Source organism: Rhinopithecus roxellana, chromosome 12, assembly GCF_007565055.1.
Source record: "Rhinopithecus roxellana isolate Shanxi Qingling chromosome 12, ASM756505v1, whole genome shotgun sequence".
Lineage (NCBI taxonomy): Eukaryota > Metazoa > Chordata > Mammalia > Primates > Cercopithecidae > Rhinopithecus > Rhinopithecus roxellana.
The window spans coordinates 90,842,935-90,861,202 of NC_044560.1; the positions used below are offsets into that span (position 1 = coordinate 90,842,935).

Consider the following 18,268-nt stretch of genomic DNA (forward strand, 5'->3'; position numbering starts at 1 on the left):
CAAGTCCTGCCCTCTGAGGATGCCATGTGTAGATGGTTTAGGAAAAAGCACAGCTCTGAAATAAATACATCACCTGCAGAACACATTTTGGTTTAATGGACGACATAGAAGTGGCTCAAAAATAAGCAAATTCATTTGTAATAATACCAGCAGGTACCTATTGTTAAGCATTTATATGTCAGACATCCTAAAGATGTATGTACATATTTAATCTTTATAATAACTTTGGGAGGGAAGAACCAATATCATACTCTACAAAGGTGGAAGCAGAACCAGGATTCAAATCTATTTGGCACCAAAAATCTACCTCTTGCTACACTGCCTCTATTCCTATTTCTTTGGACCTTTTCCAGAACATGTTACTTCCCTGCCTCAGTTAGAAGTTAGTGACTACGAATCCCCTGCTGACTTGGCCTCAAGGCCAGTATTGCACTGCAAGGACCAAGACTGCTGGGCGTTCCTCCTTCACCTGTTGTGTGTGTCCTCTCTTCCTGTCAACTGTCATTGATTTCTTACTGCTGTCAGTAGATCTGAAATGACCACCACCTGTCATCCTTCCAACCCTCATCTGGTGCAACAGGCCATGCCCTAAGCAAAGAAAAGGGAAATGGCGGTATCTGTGCTGCCAGCCCGGGCCACCCGCTGCAAATGCACATGCTTGGCTCAGCAAACAGATAACTCAAGGATTAAACTCATGGGGTTTGTGTTCATTCACAGTCGTTTCATTGCTCAAGGGATTTTTCTATTTTATTTCATTTGGTGACTATCTAGATGACAAAAGTTGCTGAAAGTCTGATGGCCAACTAGGTACACAAAGCCTTATGTTTTTCCATTGTTCTGTATGAACCAGGAGGATCACAGCTCCTGTTGGTTCCTGCTGTGCACAGCTTGATTAATGGGTAAGGTGTATTCCATACCTACAAACCTTCAGGTAGTTTACAGACATTCTTGGTGCACACCTAACTATGCCAGATCATTGGCTGGGCACTAAAGATACAGGTGGAGTAAAAAATTACTTGTCAAAATAACTGGCTAATTTAAAATTTACAATTGCCTAGAAGACCATCTTTGATGTTAAGAAGGAACTGTTAAATACTAGGATAGCAAACAGGTTTCATAATTTCGTTTTGTTGAGACAACAGTTCTGCTCTTGTCGCCCAGGCTGAAATGCAATGGTGTGATCTCCGCTCACTGCAACCTCCACCTCCCAGATTCAAGCAATTCTGCCTCAGCCTCCTGAGTAGCTGGGATTACACGCATGCACCACCATGCCCAGGTAGTCTTGTATTTTTAGTACAGACAGGGTTTCGCTGTGTTGGCCAGGATGGTCTTGAACTCCTGACTTCAGGTGATCTGCCCGCCTTGGCCTCCCAAAGTGCTGGGATTACAGGCGTGAGCCACCGTGCCTGGCCAGGTTCCATGTTATGTGCCAACTCTGCTTCGTGACAGCTGCTGGTGCCCCACATTCAGGGTTATGAGGCTGCTTCTGGCTCACTGTGAGGAGTTGGTAGACAGATTCTTTGGCTGAAGGTTGTTTGGAAATCAAAAAGTGCAGATAGAAAATGGAGGCCCCAATAAGGAAGCCACCTATAAGGCAGGTCTCCTCACATCCAGGCCAGAGCTGAGATCCCTGTGCTGACAGGGAACTCACCAACTTCCAGACAGCCTGGGGCCGCCCTTTGCATACATGGGAAGGCCTCTTCCTCTGCGCTTGCACACGGAGGCCCTCCCTGGTCCAGGTGGAGGGGCTGCTGTCCTGCAGCGTGGCCCCAGCCTCCACCCCTGCTGCCAGATCAGCTCTCCCCAGGCCCCTCTCTCGGGGTGCAGCATGTGAACTCCAGAGAGGCGCATCCTTGGGCACATGGGGAGGTGGAGCCACCCTGCCGGGCTGTGCCTGTGGATGGGGCAGACCCAGGATCTGCTTTTAATGACACGGTTTGGGCAGCTGGACTCTGTCTATTCCAGCAGGTAAATTACAGGCTTAGCAAGTCAGAAATCAAATAAACACTCCAACTCCCAGTGGCTGCTCCAAGGAGAACAGCGGTTTCCAGGAACAACAGGCTGAGCAAACCTCCCCACTCAACTCAGCCTAATTACTGCCTGTCACTCCCTGGGACAGGGACCTTTTCTTTGACTCACAGGCCCAAGACACAGGACAGTGCTGGTGGGCACCCAGGGTGACACTGACTTTGGTAACCAGCCTGTTTTTCATGGCCCCTGGCCTTGCCCCAGACCTGGCCACAGGCTGCCCATGTTGCCGATACATGCTCGGGCGGGGATGGACTGCTCCTCAGCATGGCAGAAGATGGCAACCAGGTTTCACTTTACATCATATCTGTTGGCAGTGGCTGTGCTGACCATTTGAAAATTCCATTCAGATTTGGAAGAAAAACATTCCAGATTGATTATTGATGTCTGCCATGCAGAGGAGAAAGGGAAATGATGGCATCTGTGCTGTGCATTGTCATCCTGGGCCACCCAATGCAACCTCATGCTTGCTTAGCAAAGGGAAAACTCCACAGAGCTGAGCTCCTGATGGGGCAACATGGTAGCAGATAGATGGGTCAATTAGAAGCCCCAAGATTTTTCTGTTTCTCTGAAACAAAATGTCCATGCACTTATATGGCTTTCCTAGATGGCAGAGGCAGATGCAAAGCAGGAAGACAAGGGAAGATAAATGCCATTGGCTTTAGCTGTAAATAATGCTGTTCACTCAGCTTTTTCTTGAGTTGACTCCACATGCCTACCCGTGGCCAGTGGATCAGTGCTTCAGATCTATGAATATACAATACTTTAGGGGATGTCCAGTTTTAAACCCAGCCTTGCACCTCGGAGAGGCAGGCAATGGGGAGCCAACCAGACCCTCACTACACATACCACACCCTGTGATGGATGGTGAAGAGCTCAAGGTGGCCAACAGTGGGCTCCAGGTGCCTCTCAGGTCATTCCACATCTGTCTCACGACCTGGGCCAGTAAGGGGCATGGATAGGACCTCAGACAGGACTTCTGTGCCAACCCTGAAGAACCGTCCAGGACATGCCTTCGGGGGAGGGGTTTGGGTAGAACACTGCCTGATGATTGAGACCACCTGCGCTGGAGACAGGACAGTCACACAAACGCCTGGCAGGGCAAGGGGAGCATAGGAGCCTGGCATGAAGGAGAAAGGGTCATGGACATGATTGTGAGGGTCCTCCCTGGCAATGCCCCTGCCTGGGGTCTGGCTGGGTTTGAGGGTTTCCTGCTTCTGAGGGGCCCGATCCAGATGAGAAGGGCGGCTGCAGCAGGACCGGGCAGGCGGGTGGGCTCAGTGGCAGCCGCAGGCCTTGACCACCATGTTGCGGTGCTTGCGCAGGATGACGTTGTTGCTGCTGTCATAGTAGAGCACAGAGGTGGCGCTGAGCTTGGTGGGCGCGCAGCATGCCTTGGGGACTGCATCTGGTGTCATCAGGTGCACCTGGCCAGGAAGGGGGCACAGGCAGGGACATGAGCCCAGTGACCTCCTCCAAGGACCCACCCATCCCTGCCCCAACTCCACCTGCGCCCTGCCTTGGCCATCTCCAGGCCAGCCACATGGGAGCAGCACAATAATGATAACTATTAATAGGAATAAGAGCAGCCCTCAGGGCTCTGGGAGTGGGAGCCATGGTGACCTGCAACGCCCAGGGAGGGACACATGGCAGGGGGTGTGGGGCAGGTGGGCAGGGCACTAATGAGGGGCCTCGAGTCCCAGGCCAAGGGCTCAGACTTCCTCCTGGGGATAATGGGAAGGAGAACCGCATGGCCAGGTTTTTGCCTTAGTGAGGTCCCAGAGGGGGAGCCTGGAAGGACCACTTTCTTCTTTTGGTCCTTCGGACACCCAGAGGCTCTGCCTCCCACATCCAGCCTCCCTCCCCAGGCTCTGGGAGGCCAAGCTTCAGCCCCTCTCCTGTGCTGCTCCTTCTCCCAGAGGACTGCATCCGCCCTCAGCACTTCAAGGCCTGCATGTCCCCGCACCTCTCCACTCCCTGGGCTCACTCGGACCTCTCTTCTGAACTCCAGACTTGGGGATCCTGCTCCCCTCCCCACTTCTGCACTTGGGGTCTAATGGGACCTCAGCGGAACACAATTCCTCCTGCCCTGACATCATAGTCCCCGCCTGGGAGGCCTCCTGGATGACTCCTCTCGCCTTCTCCCTTCCCTGGAAGCAGCCCCTGGCTCAACCTCCACCTCCATGCTGCCTCGGACCACCTGCCCCGTCCAGCTGCCATCACCTGCCAGGTGACCACAGCAGCCTTCACTCATCCCCAACTCCTCCACCTTCCACTGCCGCCCCCATCCCCCATCCCAGTCTCCCCCAGCAGCCAGAGAGAGGTCCTTCTGAAGGGTGACGTGGACCAGAACACTGCTTTGCTAAAGAGCTCCAACAGCCTATTGGGTTACTGGAAATTACCCCAGGCCCTAGGGGAGCTGGCCCTGCCCACCCTGGTGTCACCTCCCTCTGCCCTCCTCCTACTGACTGCACCCACCCCCTCCTCCCTGCTGGCCCTGAACCTGCCAAGCTCACTCCTGTCTTAGGGCCTTGGAATTGCTCCTTCTGCTGGAACATTCCTCCTCCAGCTGCTGACTGGCCCCCTCCTTTTGTGGAGAGGCCAGGCCCAGTCTCTCTCCACTGATGAGGCAGCTGCTCTGCTCTTTCTCACAGGAGGTGTCAGCTCCACGGTTGGTTTGCTTTGGACAAACCGACAAACCAACAGTATCCCCTAGAGCTCAGTGCCTGTTTGCTGCCCAGCAGGTTGTGAGCACTCACTTTAGTTGAGCCCCTGAGGGGCAAGGGCAAGGGCAGAGAGGATGGAGTCCAGGAGCTGCAGGTGCAGTCACCTTCCCCTGCACCTCCCACACATGCATAGAGGGTGGCTAGGCCGGGCCACCCCTCGCGTCCTCATCACCCCTGAGCCTTTCCAAGGAGGCAGCTCCAGGTGTCCAGCAAACGCCATTTGACCACCCAGAAAGGAATCATTATCATAGGCTTAGAGCTGCTTTAGTAATTCCTTTCCTCTCACATCAAGGCATCGCCTTTGAACAACCTCCTACGAGAAAAACATAAGGCTGTGGAATACCAGGAACTGGGATTCTAGGTAAAAAGTTCTAGAAGGAAGCCTCGGTGCCAGAATCCACAAACACACAGAGCATTCCGCAGTGAGCAGCACCAGTGATCCCATCAGAAGCCTGCTTTCGTCATTGAAGGTTGCCGCAGACAGCGAGGCATCAAAAGCCAGGGGATCCAGAGAAAACACAAATGGCCAAGAGAGAAACTGGGGGAAAAGCCAAAGGGTTGAGAGCCAAACCGTCCAGATGCTCCCTGCCTGCGGTGTGGCACAGGTGGGTGATAGCACACACACGTCCCGCACACTGTGTGCATATATTGTGGGCGGCCAGACTTCCCAGCGTACTCGGGGGCCCGTGTGTGTTAAGATCACAGAGTCCCCACATGGGCATGCATGTCCATTTTGTGTGCTGTGCCTCTGACCGTAAGGAGCTGTGCCTCTGTCCATCTGGGCACCACATGCAGGTGCTTAAGTGTCCCACAGGAGCATGTGCGGTGCATAGAACAGGCACGTGTACACAACTGTTCAGTGTCAGTGTGGGGTGTTTCTGTGTTCAGGTGTGAGTCTACATGTATTAGTGTGGCTGTGTGAGGACAAGTTCCTGCAGAGCTGTAGGAATTTACCCATGTGACTGACTCCGTGCAGAGAAAGCCCCTTGAGATGTGGAGCAGGTGGCCTCACTGCCCTCCCGGCCGGCTGGACCAGACCCCTCTCCACAGAGACCCTCACCCCAGGGGGCTGGGCAGGATGGACACGGTACTGACCAGGGACTGCAGGATGGCGTGGTTGGTGGCGTTCATGCAGGAGCCCAGCGGGAAGGAGCACTCCCCCTCACAGTAATAGGCCGAGTAGCCTTGGGGGGCGATGACCCAGTCCTAGGGGACATGGGAGAAGGTGAGTCCCATCCATGTGCCCCTCCTGAGCCCCCCATCCTGTCACTGGACTTGTCACAGGACAGCCCAGGGCTGCCCCTGAACCTCCCTGAGCGTCAGGGCCCAAACCCACCCTCGGTCCCTGCAAGGCAGTCTCCCCCAGGAGGTCTGAATGCACCTAGGAACCCCAGCAGACAGGGCTGGGTGGGAGCTCAGGCCCGACATCCCCCATCCTCGCTCTGCGTCCCCCTTCCCAGCCAGCCCTCTCCTGCCTGCACCTCCAGAGCTGCAGTTGCAGCCGATGCAGGGAGGCACTGCCAGCCTGGCCTCAGTTTCCCTGCTGCAAAGCTGACAGCTTAGTTGCAGTCTTCATTTTCATGGTTAAAAAATAAAATGCCCTTTCTCACCATATTCCCTCTTTAGAAAACTTGGAAAACACAGAAAAAAAATAAAGAAGAAAAACTGAAGTCACTCATGATTCTATGTCCTCCCTGCAGAGTCACTTCTGATCTACAGGTGGTGATTGTTATTTCAGAAACAAGGAGAGTCAGCAATTACCAGCCAGCCAAGGTCCTGGAAGCTGACGTAGAGCTCGTGCCGACGGCAGACCTGCTGCCCGTGGGAGCCGTGGACGTCATCTGCAGGGACAGAAGGGCAAGGTCTTTTCTGGGGTTCCTGCTCTGTGCAGCTACTATGGGGTACCAAGGTGGGGGATGCCCTGATTTGTCATTTGTCAAATAAACGAATGACAGGAAACCATTTGGTCTCATAAAGCCCATCCCTGGAACTCTGCTTGTACCGTGACCCAGCTGAAGAGCCTGTCATGGCTCCCGACGGCTAGAGTGACACTGTGCTTAGCACTCCCCTGTCCTTCAGCCTGGGAGCGTCTTGATGCGCCAGTAAACAGCCCAGCAGGACCCTCGGCCATCCTGTGCCGCTTCCTCTCTAGAGACCCCTGTGACTCCAGCCCACCCTCTCCTGCCACACCCGTTCCTCAGGTTCAAGTGGCTCATGACCAGGCCAGTTAAAGGCCGACTCCCTGGGAAGGAGGCCACAGGGTCGGGTCAGGCCTGTCCCTGATCCTGAAGGGCTTGGCCCAGTTGGGGAGAAAACTTGACATAAGCAGCCGAGGATGGTGCGGGGTGTCCAGGCACAACCGCGGGTCACGAGGGGCTGCGGCTCCCAGGGAAGGGGCAGCTGATTCCGATGGAGGCTCCTAAGAAAGACCTGGAGGAGCCAGGGGGAGAGAGGGGGCCTTCTGGGTGGCAGGGACAGCCAGGACAGGCCTCTGGAGTGCCGGTCGCCAGGGTGCATCAGGGCAAAAGATGGGGTCAGGAAAGGTGGCTGGAGAGTGGCCGTCAGCTTGAACCGACCTGAGCCTGAGGGCTCTGGGCCACCACTTGGTTCTCACCCTGCCTCTCTCAACTGGAAGCCCGCAGGGCCTCAGCCCCACCCCACCCAGCCCTCACCAAAGATCCCTGGGAGTCGGTTGGCCTGCGGCAGCTCATTGGTTTTCTTTGGCTGCCTCCTTCTCAGTGGCCTCACTGCCCGAGGGGTGCGGATGGGACTCGGACTGGCCCTGAAGAAAGTAACCACGAAAGGCTGTCGGGAGCGCGGGGCCCGTTGACCCAGCAGGCCAGCCAGGCCGGGATCCACGCTGTGCCCTGCGACAGAAAGGAGAGAGGGGTCACTCGCGGGCAGTGGCCCTGCAGCAGACACAGTAGGGATCTCTCTGCCGGGGCCTGGGCAGGTCCAGGAGCGTGAAGACTGAGGACCCGAGGGTCCCTGCTGAGCCTCAGTTTCCACATCTGAAGCCTGGAGTCCTTGGTCCAGCCCCAGCCAGTCCACATCTCCTGGGGGCAGATCTGGAGGAGGTGGGAGGGGGGCCTCGGTGAGCTGCGGGTGGTGGTATTAGTGACAGCTGTGACACAGACACTTGTGAAGCGTTTTACAAGTTTGAAGATTTTTCCCATGGATCACCTCATTGGGTCCTTACAGTAAGCCTGCAGCTCCTTCTTCACAGGAGACCCAGAGTCCTACTGCCAGTGACTTCGAGAACCAGCGCTCCCACCTCAGTCAAAGGACCCCAAGGCCTGTGTTCTGTCTTCCATCCTGCACTTTCTGGGATGTGAATGTCAAATTTATCACCGAGACAGCTTGTGGCAGCATCTGCCAAGTTTAGTGAGTGCTTGTTCTGCTGGGCACAGCCCAAAAGCAGGGCATTAACTGTCTCCCTGATGCCCATAAGGGAGACGCCAGGCAGAGCAGAGACATTGGAATCAAGTCCCAGAGCCCAGGTTTCAGCCTGCGGCAGTCTCATTCCAGAGTCCAAGTTCTTATGCACGAGCTGGGTTTATGGACAGAAAAGAAAGAAAGAAAAGGCTGAAGCAGAGATCTGACTTGGGCCTCAGCCCCAGGAGGAGTGAAGCCTGTAAACAGGATTGTCCTCCACAGCCGCTTCCAGACTGAGGATGCCACTAAAAACATGATAACTAACCCTGGAGACACCAAGCCTCACCAATAAAACTGTGCATCCTCCTATACTTGTTTGGATTTCAATAACCTTTCTATTGTAAAATCAATTAAGTAAAGAAACTTTTGAGGCCAGGCAAAGTGGCTCACGCTTGTACTCCCAACACTTTGGGAGGCCGAGGTGGGGGGATTGCTTGAACCGAAGCATTTGAGATCAGCCTGGGCAACATAGTGAGACCCTGGCTCAACAAAAAAATAAAAACAAAAATTAGCTGGGCATGGTGGTGAACTACCCGCGAGGCTGAGGTGGGAGGACTGCTTGAGCCTGGGCGGTTGAGGCTACAGTGAGGTGTGATTGTGTCACCACACTCCAGCTGGGTGACAGAGTGAGCATCTGTTTCAAGAAAAAAAAAAAACCCAAAACTTTTTTCTGGTTGTTTAAAGAAGTCTCCACAATAAACATTTCAAATGTATAAAATCTCTTGGAGCAGTACACTGTAATTTACTTGATATTGGCTCATCATTAGACATGTAGGTTATTTCCTGGCTTTCACGATAAAGATGGAGTGCAATGGAGCCTCCTCACTCTGTGCATGGGTGAAATTTCCTGATACTGAATTGCAGAAGCATGATTACCAGCTCACTTTCATGTCTCTCTAAACAGTGCCAGTTGTTCAGTTTACATGAGAGCACATTTCACCTCCACGTTATAAGCATAGATGTACACATGTATATACACACATGCATATGTTTGTATAAACACACAGATGCACATACTCTTAGAAATTATACATACAGATGTATTTATTCCTACGTAGTTCTTCAGTACACCCTACAGGTCAGGGACACTGCCCTGCCCCACCCTCAGTCCCACTCAAAGGTCAGCCCTTAAGCAGCTGTGCCTCAGCCCTGGTGTCCCTTGGCCACTTGATTGAACAACCAGTGAATCCAGAGACTAACCTTTGACGTGTGACATCATCTGCCACAAACAAACGCGCTGGCAGGAGAGCCTCCCTCCTTCTCAGGAGCATGGACAAGAGCTGCTGAGACAGGGAGGCTGTGAGCTGCAGATGCTAACATGAGGAGGAGGCCCAGAGAGAATCCACTGGGCAGGGCTTGAGTCACGGTGAGTCAAGGTTATGGGGAAGCAGCAGAAATACAAGGACCAGAGCCAGGGCACAGAGGAAAAGGTAAGTGAGGTCACAATGGGGAGAGAACAGGGCAGCCTGAGTGGGGTGGTGACGGTCACCAGCCCGGGCACTGGAGTGTCACTCTGCGGACTGGCTGACACATGGGGATGACCTGGGGCCCAGGGCAGCCCTCCAGGCTGCATGTGTGGCTCTGTCCTGCGATTCCCTGGGGAGCCCTGGCAGCGCTGGGGCCAGAGGGGCCATCAGTCCTGCATGCTTTGCTCACTATTTGCTTCTGTGCAGCTGTGTTCAAGGGTCTTACGGGGTCTCCCAGACACAGGATAGAATGTTGCATTAGATCAGTTACACCACAAACCCTCATAGAGCCTCTCTGAGCCAGGCCTGGCTTGGGTGCTGGGAACCCCTCTGTAGGCCTCACAGGCCAGGTGAGCCTGACTGGGGACCCTTGGAAGCAGGTAATTCCAGTTCCCATTTTACAGAAGCAGAAACTAAGGCCCAGAGAGAGTAGCAACTGTATGTCCAAGGTCCCAGACCAAGGTGGGTCGGAGCCAGGATTGTCATATAATTTTCCAGCAAACCGCAGGGCACAGCTGGGTATGGCTGGGCGAGATGGGGGTGGCAAAGGGGACTAACAGCTGGTCTCAGTTCAGAGCCCTGCATCTGGCAGGCCTGGAGAAGCTCCCCCACCCCCAGCCCTCTCCTTCCAGAGCTCAGAGCCTCCCTTCTCCATCAGCTCTGCTTCTTTCCCACCCATTCTTGGGCAGGACTCCCTGGCTCCAGCTGGCTGCAGGGAAGGCCAGGCAGTCCAGGTGGGGGGCTCTCAGGCTGCCCAGCTGTTGGGCAGAGCCCTTCTAGAAAGGCAGAGGTGGAGGCCCAGAGGGTCACTTGCCTGCTTCTAGATACCTCGGCCTTTTCCACATTGCTACTGGGAAACTCCTGACACCCAGGGCAAATCAGGTGCCCCTCGCCAGGAGCCCCAAAAGGCACCCCACTGCCCACTAGATGACATTTCATTTCAAGTCCCCACCCTGGCCGTAGTCCCTGGCCCCTTTCCCACACCCCCAGGCTGTTCCCTCCATGAGTGCCAACTCTCCCTGCCCCGCTCTCCTTCCCAGGATCTGGCCTTTCCTGCAGGGCGGGGCTCCAGTGGGCCCCTTGGAAAGTCTGTTCTTGACCAGCGAGAACTTACTGCTCTGACCACATGCCCCCATTGGCCTGGGAACCCCCAGAGCTACACTTACGCCGTGCATGCACCATGCCAGGCTTGGTTGTCAACAGCAAGCACCCACGCATACACACACACACACACACACACACACAATCTTTTCTTAATTTTAGTTTTTGAGACTATAGATTCAGGAGGAAATGCCTCACAGCCTCTTGGGTTACAACGGTTCATCACACAAGCGGCCAGTTTGGGCCTCCATCCCAGAGAGGAAGGCCTAAATGTCTGGTCTGGATGACGCAGGAACAATTCAAATGAAGTTGAGAAAACTCATCTAGTCCCTTGGTTAGGGTTCTAGAACTCCTCCTATCCTAGGCTGTAGCCTTTGGCCACACACAGAGGAAGCTTCCTGGTGGATTTCAGCACCCACAGCCTCTCCCCTCTCAGTCTCTCCCATCACCCAGTCCCTTCCCTTGGAGACGGTCCTGCTTTCCTTCTAGGGACATCTAGAAGCTTGACATCTGATAGGTCCCAGGAGGAGAGATGTGGGAGGAGGAGGGGAGGCTTCATGGAAACAAATTTTAACAACAAAGGCCCCAGAATAAATATCAGCGAAATTCTGTCTAAAAAAGAAAAAAAAAATACAGTAAGCTAAGGTTAATTGGTCCAACTCAGTTGGCTCATGTCTGTAATCCCAGCACTTTGGGAGGCTGAGGCAGGTGGATCGCTTGAGCTCAGGAGTTCGAGACCAGCCTGGGCAACATGGTGAAACTCCATTTCTACAAAATAAATTAAATAAATAAATAATAAATAAATAAATAAACAAACAAACAAAATAATCAGGCATTGTGATGTGTGCCTGTAGTCCCAGTTACTCAGGAGGCTGAATTGGGAGGATTGCTTGAGCCCAGGAGGCAGACATTGCAGTGAGATCACACCACTGCACTCCAGCTTGAGAGCCGGATCCCGTCTCAAAAAAAAAAAAAAAAGAAAAGAAAAAAAAAAAAAAGAATAAAGAAAAAGAAAAAAAAAACAAGCTTGTGAAGACAGCATGTCTTCCAATCACAAACGCACATCTTTGCTCGCCTATTTCTCATTGCAGTAGTAAAATGGCTCTTTAGGTGTACTCTGGGTGGAGTGATTTTCTCCCTAGTCAGTTTTCATCTCCATTTCATGGTTCTAGTACGAGGGAGGCGCTTGAATGAAATCCTGCTGTGAATGCGCTGGCGCTGTGCACGCTCTGTGTAAACATCACAGAGCAAAGCGGACACCCATTCCTCACCACTGCAGACCTGCCCCTTGCAGTGCTCGAGGAACACAGTGAGGAGCTGATCTGTTTTCCTGTTGTTTTTAATTAAAGTCGCAGCTCTCTAGAGGAGCACAGTACACCTAGGGAGGAAAGTCGGAGGCCAGCAGCAAACGCCTCCAAGCGCTGGGTAAATGCATTCCTGCGGTAACCGACGTCCCCTGAGGAACCTAGTGGGATCCCCTGAGGAGCGCACCCCCCCGCCAGATCCGGGTCCCATCAGAGTGCCACCTGCTGCATGGGCCTTAGGTTCGGGCACACAGCAAAGGCACACCCCGTGCTCTTTCTGACGTCGTCCACGGTCAGGCCCTCCCAGAGCTCCGTCAGCGTCAACCCTCTCTTCCTGTGCACGTCAAACACGGCCTTCTCGGTGATGATGCGGTCCACGCACTGCTTCCCGGTCAGTGGCATGGTGCATTTCTCCATGATCTTAGGGGTGTTGTCCTTTGTGCAGTGCTCCATGGTGACCACCACTCTGGTCTTCGGACTGGACACCAAGTCCATGGCACCGCCCATGCCTTTCACCTTCTTGCCAGGGATCATCCAGTTCGCCAGGTCGCCGTATCTGGAAACCTGCATGGCTCCGAGCATGGTTAGCTGGAGGTGTCCCCCTCGGATCATGGCGAAGGAGTCGTCGCTGGCGAAGAAGCAGCCCCCGGGAAGCACCGTGACCGTCTGTTTGCCTGCATTGATGAGGTCGGCATCCACCTCATCTTCCGTGGGAAACGGGCCCAGGCCCAGGATCCCGTTCTCACTGTGAAGATGCACGGTCATGCTGGGGCTGATGAAGTTGCTGGCCAGCAGGGGGATGCCTATGCCCAGATTGGCGTACATGCCGTCCTCAAATTCCAGAGCTGCGCGTCTGATGATGCGCGTCCTGGCGTCCTCTTTGTTTTCGGCGTCTCTATCTTCCTCTTTCCGGATCGTCAAGCGCTCAATTCGTTTCTCATATTTCTGCCCCTTTATCACACGATCTACATATATGTTTGGAACGTGGATGTCTTCTGGGGGGAAAGTCCCCACGTCCACGATCTCTTCCACCTCCACCGCCGTGACGTCTGCAGCTTTGCACATGGGCACGTTGAAATTGCGGGCGCTCCCCCTGAAGACCACGTTTCCTGCCCGGTCGGCCTTCCACCCTTTCACCAGGGCGAAGTCCGCCCGGATGGCGCGCTCCAAAAGGAAGTGGTCGCCTTGGAACTCCCTCACCTCTCGGGGCTGGCTCATGATCGCCAGGTGGCCGTCCGGGGTGTAGCGGATGGGGGCGCCCCCTTCCTGGACCAAGGTCCCGTAGCCTGTGGGGGTGTAGAAGGCGGGCACCCCGGCGCCCCCCGCGCGAATGCGCTCGGCCAGGGTGCCCTGGGGCGTGAGCTCCAGCTCCAGCTCTCCTGCCAGGTACTGGCTCTCGCACAGCGTGTTCTCGCCCACGTAGGAACAGACGATGCGGCGGACCTGCCTGGAGGCCATCAGGAGGCCCAGGCCGAAGTCCTCCACGCCCACATTGCTGCTGACCACCTGCAAGTCCTTCACGCCGGTCCTGAGCAGCGCGGCGATCAGGTTCTCGGGGATCCCGCAGAGCCCGAAGCCCCCGACCATGATGGTCGCCCCGTCAGAGATGTCCTTCACCATCTCCACCGGGTCCGTGTAGAACTTGGCGCGGGGCCGGGGGCTGGTGGCAAAGCGGCGGGCGCAGCCCTGGGACAGCGCGAGCCCTGAGCCGCGGGCGGGAACCCCGCGCCCGAGCGCCGACGCCAGGAGCCGCAGCGCCGCCATGGTCAGCCCGGGTCAGAGGCCAGGACAGGCGGTGTGCGCCCCGCGTGCCCCCCGGGGCCGCGCGTCACAGAGCAGGGAGGGCGCCCGCGCCCTGACGCACTCCCGCCCAACAGGTCTCCCCGGCCAGGCGCAGGCTCTAGGCCAGGCCCGCGACCCACCACAGGGAGGGGGCCGCTCCCCGGCTCCGCCCTGGGCTGGGGGCCTCCGTGTCAGTCCTCCGTGTCCAGCGCACAGGCCCCGGGCGCAGGACAGAGTTGAGGTCAGGCTCCGCGTGGAGGGCACCGGCCAGATCCCCTCCTGCCCCAGTGGAGCCTCAGGCACAAACTCCAACCGCCCCGCCCAAGCTTCCCCCCGCTCATTAGAGACACCAAATATTTAATGAACAGGCGCTGCTGGGTGAGACCGTCGGTCATGACAACCTTCACTGGGCATCACTCTGTGCCAAGCACCCTCCTTTAATCCTGTGACAACACGGAGAGTGAGTGCCCCCCCAATACAGCCCCCCAGAGCTCAGGTTCACCCCTCACTGTGACAGTGGGGACACTATCCCTCACCTTCATCAGGAAGGGTCGCCGCTCTGAAGAGACTCCAGCCTTGTCCTCTGCACCCCCTTGCCCTCTCCACCTCCCCCGCTCCAGCTCCCTGCTCCAACTTGTGCGGAATTTTGCAGTTTTCTTCCCTCTGCACAGAATCACTCCATCACCACAGCAGTGTGCAGGCCTCTCCTCACCCGTAAAGGACCTGCCTTGTCCGGGGTTCTCTCCAGCCCCAGCCCCTGTCTCTGCTCCCCTTCCCCAGCAAAGGTTCTGGAAAGAGCTGTCTCCTGCCTCCACTGCCTGTCTCCCTCCACCTCCCCAGTCAGACCCACACTCCACAGAGATTTGGGCCATCAACAACCTCTGCGATGGCAAAACCCTCGGTCACTTCTCTGTTCTTGCTTCAGTGCCCACAGCTGGACACAAATGACAAACCCTTGCTTCTGGAAACACTTGACTCTGGCGTCTTGGTCACCTCATCCTCCAGGTGTCCTGCTCCCTCCCTGGCTGGTCTCTGTGGGCTCGCTGTGGCCCCTCCTTGTGAGGTCTCTGGATGTTGGAGGTCCCAGCGCTCTGGGCCAGGCCCTCTTTCTTCTCCATCACTACCTCCTTCCCTAGATGATCTGGTCCCACCCCATGCTTTAAATCCACTTACATGCCAGCACTTCCCTCGCCTGGGTCTTCACGTTCACCTGTCCCTGGAGTGGCATTTCCATGAGGACCAGTGATCTCAGTAACATCCCAGGGGGCTCAGTAATATTCCAGCCAAAAAAGAACCCTTGGCCACACACCTCAAATGTGCCCTTCATCTATCTTTCCCCAAAAAGAAAAATCTATTGAAAAAAATCCACTGGTTCCATCCACACATCATTCAGGCTTCCTCCCGTTCCCTCACCTCCTCATCAGCTATAAGCATGTCCTGTCACTGAAAGACTCATCTTTCTCCATCTCCACTGCTACCAACAGGCCGCTCACAGCGCCCACCTGCACCACTGTGGGGCTCCCATGAGTCTCTGTGACTTCACTCTTGTCCCTCTCAGTCTGCTCTCCCCACTGAAGTCAGGGGGCTCCTTATTTTATGCATATATTCAGTAAAGTTTTAATTTTACAACAGTTAATAGTTACATAAAAATTTGCAAAGATAGTATAGAGGCTGAGGGGGGAGGATCGCTGGAGCCCAGGGGTTGGAGGTTACCGTGAGCTGCGATTGCGCCACTGCACTCCACCCTGAGCAACAGAGCCAAACCCTGTCTCAAAGAAAAAAAAACACACAAGGAGTTCCCATATACCTGGACCCAGTTTCCCCTGGGAAATGTTAGTATTTTACACTAATAGGGTACCTTTCTCATAACTAATGGACCAGTACTGATATCTTATTATTAAGTAAACACCATGATTGATCTGGATTTCCTAACTTTCCCCTAATGCCCTTTTGCTGGTCCAGGATTCCACCCAGGACCCCACATGCACCGAGATGGTCATCTTAGGTGCCTCTGGGCTCCTCCAATTTCCCAACCTTCCCTTTTTTTTTGATGAGTTTGGTGGTTTTGAGAAGTGTTTGCCAGGTATTCTGCAGAAAGCCTTTCTCTTTGGGTTTGATGGTCTTCTTGTGGTTGGACTGGGGTTTCGGGTTCACAGTGGGGGGGGCTTCTGAAGCTCAGTGGTCTGCTCCTTCCCTTACACCCAGTGCACATGCTAGCCCCGTGCTGGTCACTGCAGTGGGCCTTCCTCACCTGGCTGAGGCGCTGCGCGTCAGGTCCCCCACACCATGTCCACACCGCACTTTCGGGAAGTAAGTCATTGTGCGGCCCACAGAAGGGGTGGGGAGCTCTGCTGCACCCTGAGAGGGGGGCATCTCAGAGGGTTCTCTTTTAAAACCTGAATCAGATCCTGTTGTCCACCACTGCTATTAAATAAAATAAATGATGCTAAGAACCCCACCACCTGGCCCTGGTTTACCCTGACTCAGAATGGCCCCTGGGATCCCCGCCCTCACTGCTGCTCCATGGCGCCCCCTTGCCGGGCCTCAAACACGCCCATCTCATGCCCACTTTGGCCTTTGTATTCCTACTGCCTGGCATAAAAGAGGCTCTCCCCAATTTCACCTGTGGAATGAACAAGGGCATGAATCCCTGTCTTGTAGAAGAGAAGACAGGGTCTGGAAAGGTAAGTCCCAGCCAAGGTCACTGAGGCAGGGCACTGCCGAGCTGGGCTTCAAACCCAGCCTCCTGGCCTCAGTGTCTGAGGGTACAACCACTTCCCCTCCTTCTCTTCCCAGGACAGAAACTCCCAAGGTGGAGGCTGCTCTGTGGGAAGAACCGCCTGCTTCCTGGGAAGCAGAGGGAGAGGAGAGAGCACCCCCACTGGGCCAGACCTTGTGCCTTGAACCTCAGTGACCCTCGCAGCGGGCACAGCTGGTAAGGCCGGGAACCCAGGGCCACAGGAAGCTGCTACTGCTGCCTGTGCTGGCACAGAGAAGCCCCAGGGGCTGCTCCTACAGAGCCCCCAGCCTCACCGTCCTCAGTCTCCACATAGAGGCGGAGTCCCAGGTCCTTGTGACGCTTCAGCAACCAGCGGTCACTGGCTGCTGTGACGTCCAGCACCAGCCAGCCCTCGTCCCCAGCTTGGAGCGTCTGAAGATCCAAAAACAACAAGTCAGACTCCCTGTGGACACGAAAGAACAATTAACCGGTGGCCGGCACAGCTGCCTCTGTGACTCCAGGACCCGCTGGGGGCCGTCACCGGGGCATCTCCTACCTGACTCTGCCTGTGCCCCTTCTGAGCCTCATCTCACCGCCTCAGCCCACAGAGGTGTACACATGAGGAAACTGAGGCTCAGTGGTTCCATGACCTGTTCAAGTCCCCATAGCCAGGATGGCAGGGCAGGGACTTGAAGGCAGGACTGTCACTGGGGCTCTTCCCGCAGTGCAGGGGGCTCGGGCCAAGCATCTTTCCCATCTTTGAGGGTCTCTTTTGGGTCCTCTGGGAAGTGTTCCACCAACCCCCACTCCCTGCTGGGTTGCCTTGACCATGAGACTGTGAGGCGGGCAGGGGCAGGGGGCACCTGGGCCAAGGGGAAGGCACCTGTTGGACTGCTCCTGGACCACCTGGAACATGCTGACGTGGAGGGTCCTGTTGAGCATGTGGATGCTGGGCACCTTGTAAATCCGGAACTCCGCAGCTGTGACCGCCTCCCCATCCGGGATCTGGGTCAGGTCAAAGCGGAACTCCTTCCAATGGGGCTCCTGGTGGCCCAAGGCATGATCTCGCTCCACTAGAAGACAAAGCAGAGCTGGGCTGGCAACTTGGAATGGCTCGGACTTTGGAGTGGGCAGAGCTGGTGTGAGCCACCGCCCCCACCCACCCACCACTCAAGGTGGAGGGGACCCAGGGAGGCCTGGTGGGGCCAGTTTCCTTTTGTGCAAACGTTTGTTCCAGGCTTGGTCCCAGGGAGCAGACAGGGCTGAGAGGCCCTGCAGCCAGGCTCAGCCTGAGCCCTGCACCTGGCTGGTACTCAACAGACCCCAGGCTCCAAACTCCAAACTCCCATTGTGCCCCTTCTCGGTTTGGCTGGTCCTGTGACCCGGAGATGAGACAGAGGAGGGAGCCTCCTCTGGGAGCCTCCTCTGGGAGCTTCCAGGCTAAAGGGAAGATGGACATTGGACCCAAGGCAGAAAAGGGCCCCGGCCCTGCAGGGAAACCTGGTAGACAGGGACATAACTGACATCACCGACAGCATCTCAGGGGACACAAGCCATCCAGAGCCTGCCCACTGCCTGGATGGGAAGTGTGGCAGGGCAGGGCTCAGGGCTGACAGCTGAGCTGGGCTGAGGCATGAGTGCAAATCTGCCATGGGTCAGGGAGACGGGCCCTGCAGGTGCAGGTCAGCCAGGACAGAGGGCCAGAGC

At 55.6% G+C, this 18,268-nt stretch overlaps 2 protein-coding genes and 1 long non-coding RNA gene across 3 annotated transcripts; 1 reads left to right on the forward strand and 2 right to left on the reverse strand.

The window, feature by feature from the left end:
- Nucleotides 1-74: 74 nt before the first annotated feature.
- BMP8B (bone morphogenetic protein 8b) lies at nt 75-17,629 on the reverse strand. The gene is made up of 6 exons (XM_030942888.1): nt 17,445-17,629; nt 16,876-17,024; nt 7,427-7,621; nt 6,516-6,595; nt 5,850-5,960; nt 75-3,455 (listed from the first exon to the last, which is right to left on the reverse strand). The coding sequence occupies exons 1-6, from the start codon at nt 17,501-17,503 to the stop codon at nt 3,306-3,308; spliced, it is 744 nt and encodes a 247-aa protein (XP_030798748.1). The 5' UTR covers nt 17,504-17,629; the 3' UTR covers nt 75-3,305.
- LOC115900818 lies at nt 3,728-6,664 on the forward strand. Its single transcript, XR_004060468.1, has 3 exons — nt 3,728-5,359; nt 5,731-5,979; nt 6,455-6,664. It is a non-coding gene; the product is annotated as an uncharacterized LOC115900818 (long non-coding RNA).
- On the reverse strand, nt 12,078-14,234 carry LOC104654878 (succinyl-CoA:3-ketoacid coenzyme A transferase 2, mitochondrial). The gene has a single exon (XM_010354194.2). It carries the CDS (start codon nt 13,822-13,824, stop codon nt 12,271-12,273), a length of 1,554 nt encoding a protein of 517 aa, XP_010352496.2. The 5' UTR covers nt 13,825-14,234; the 3' UTR covers nt 12,078-12,270.
- Nucleotides 17,630-18,268: the final 639 nt, after the last annotated feature.

Bases quoted from the DNA above. Each gene is read 5' to 3' on its own strand.
- LOC104654878 (XM_010354194.2), bottom strand. From the start codon at position 13,824: ATGGCGGCGCTGCGGCTCCTGGCGTCGGCGCTCGGGCGCGGGGTTCCC.
- BMP8B (XM_030942888.1), bottom strand. From the start codon at position 17,503: ATGCTCAACAGGACCCTCCACGTCAGCATGTTCCAGGTGGTCCAGGAG. The intron at 7,622-16,875 runs GTGAGGCTGGGG...TTTCTGTCGCAG, and splicing joins CTATGTGGAGACTGAGGACG to GGCACAGCGTGGATCCCGGC. The intron at 3,456-5,849 runs GTCAGTACCGTG...CTTCCTGGCCAG, and splicing joins ACGCCATCCTGCAGTCCCTG to GTGCACCTGATGACACCAGA.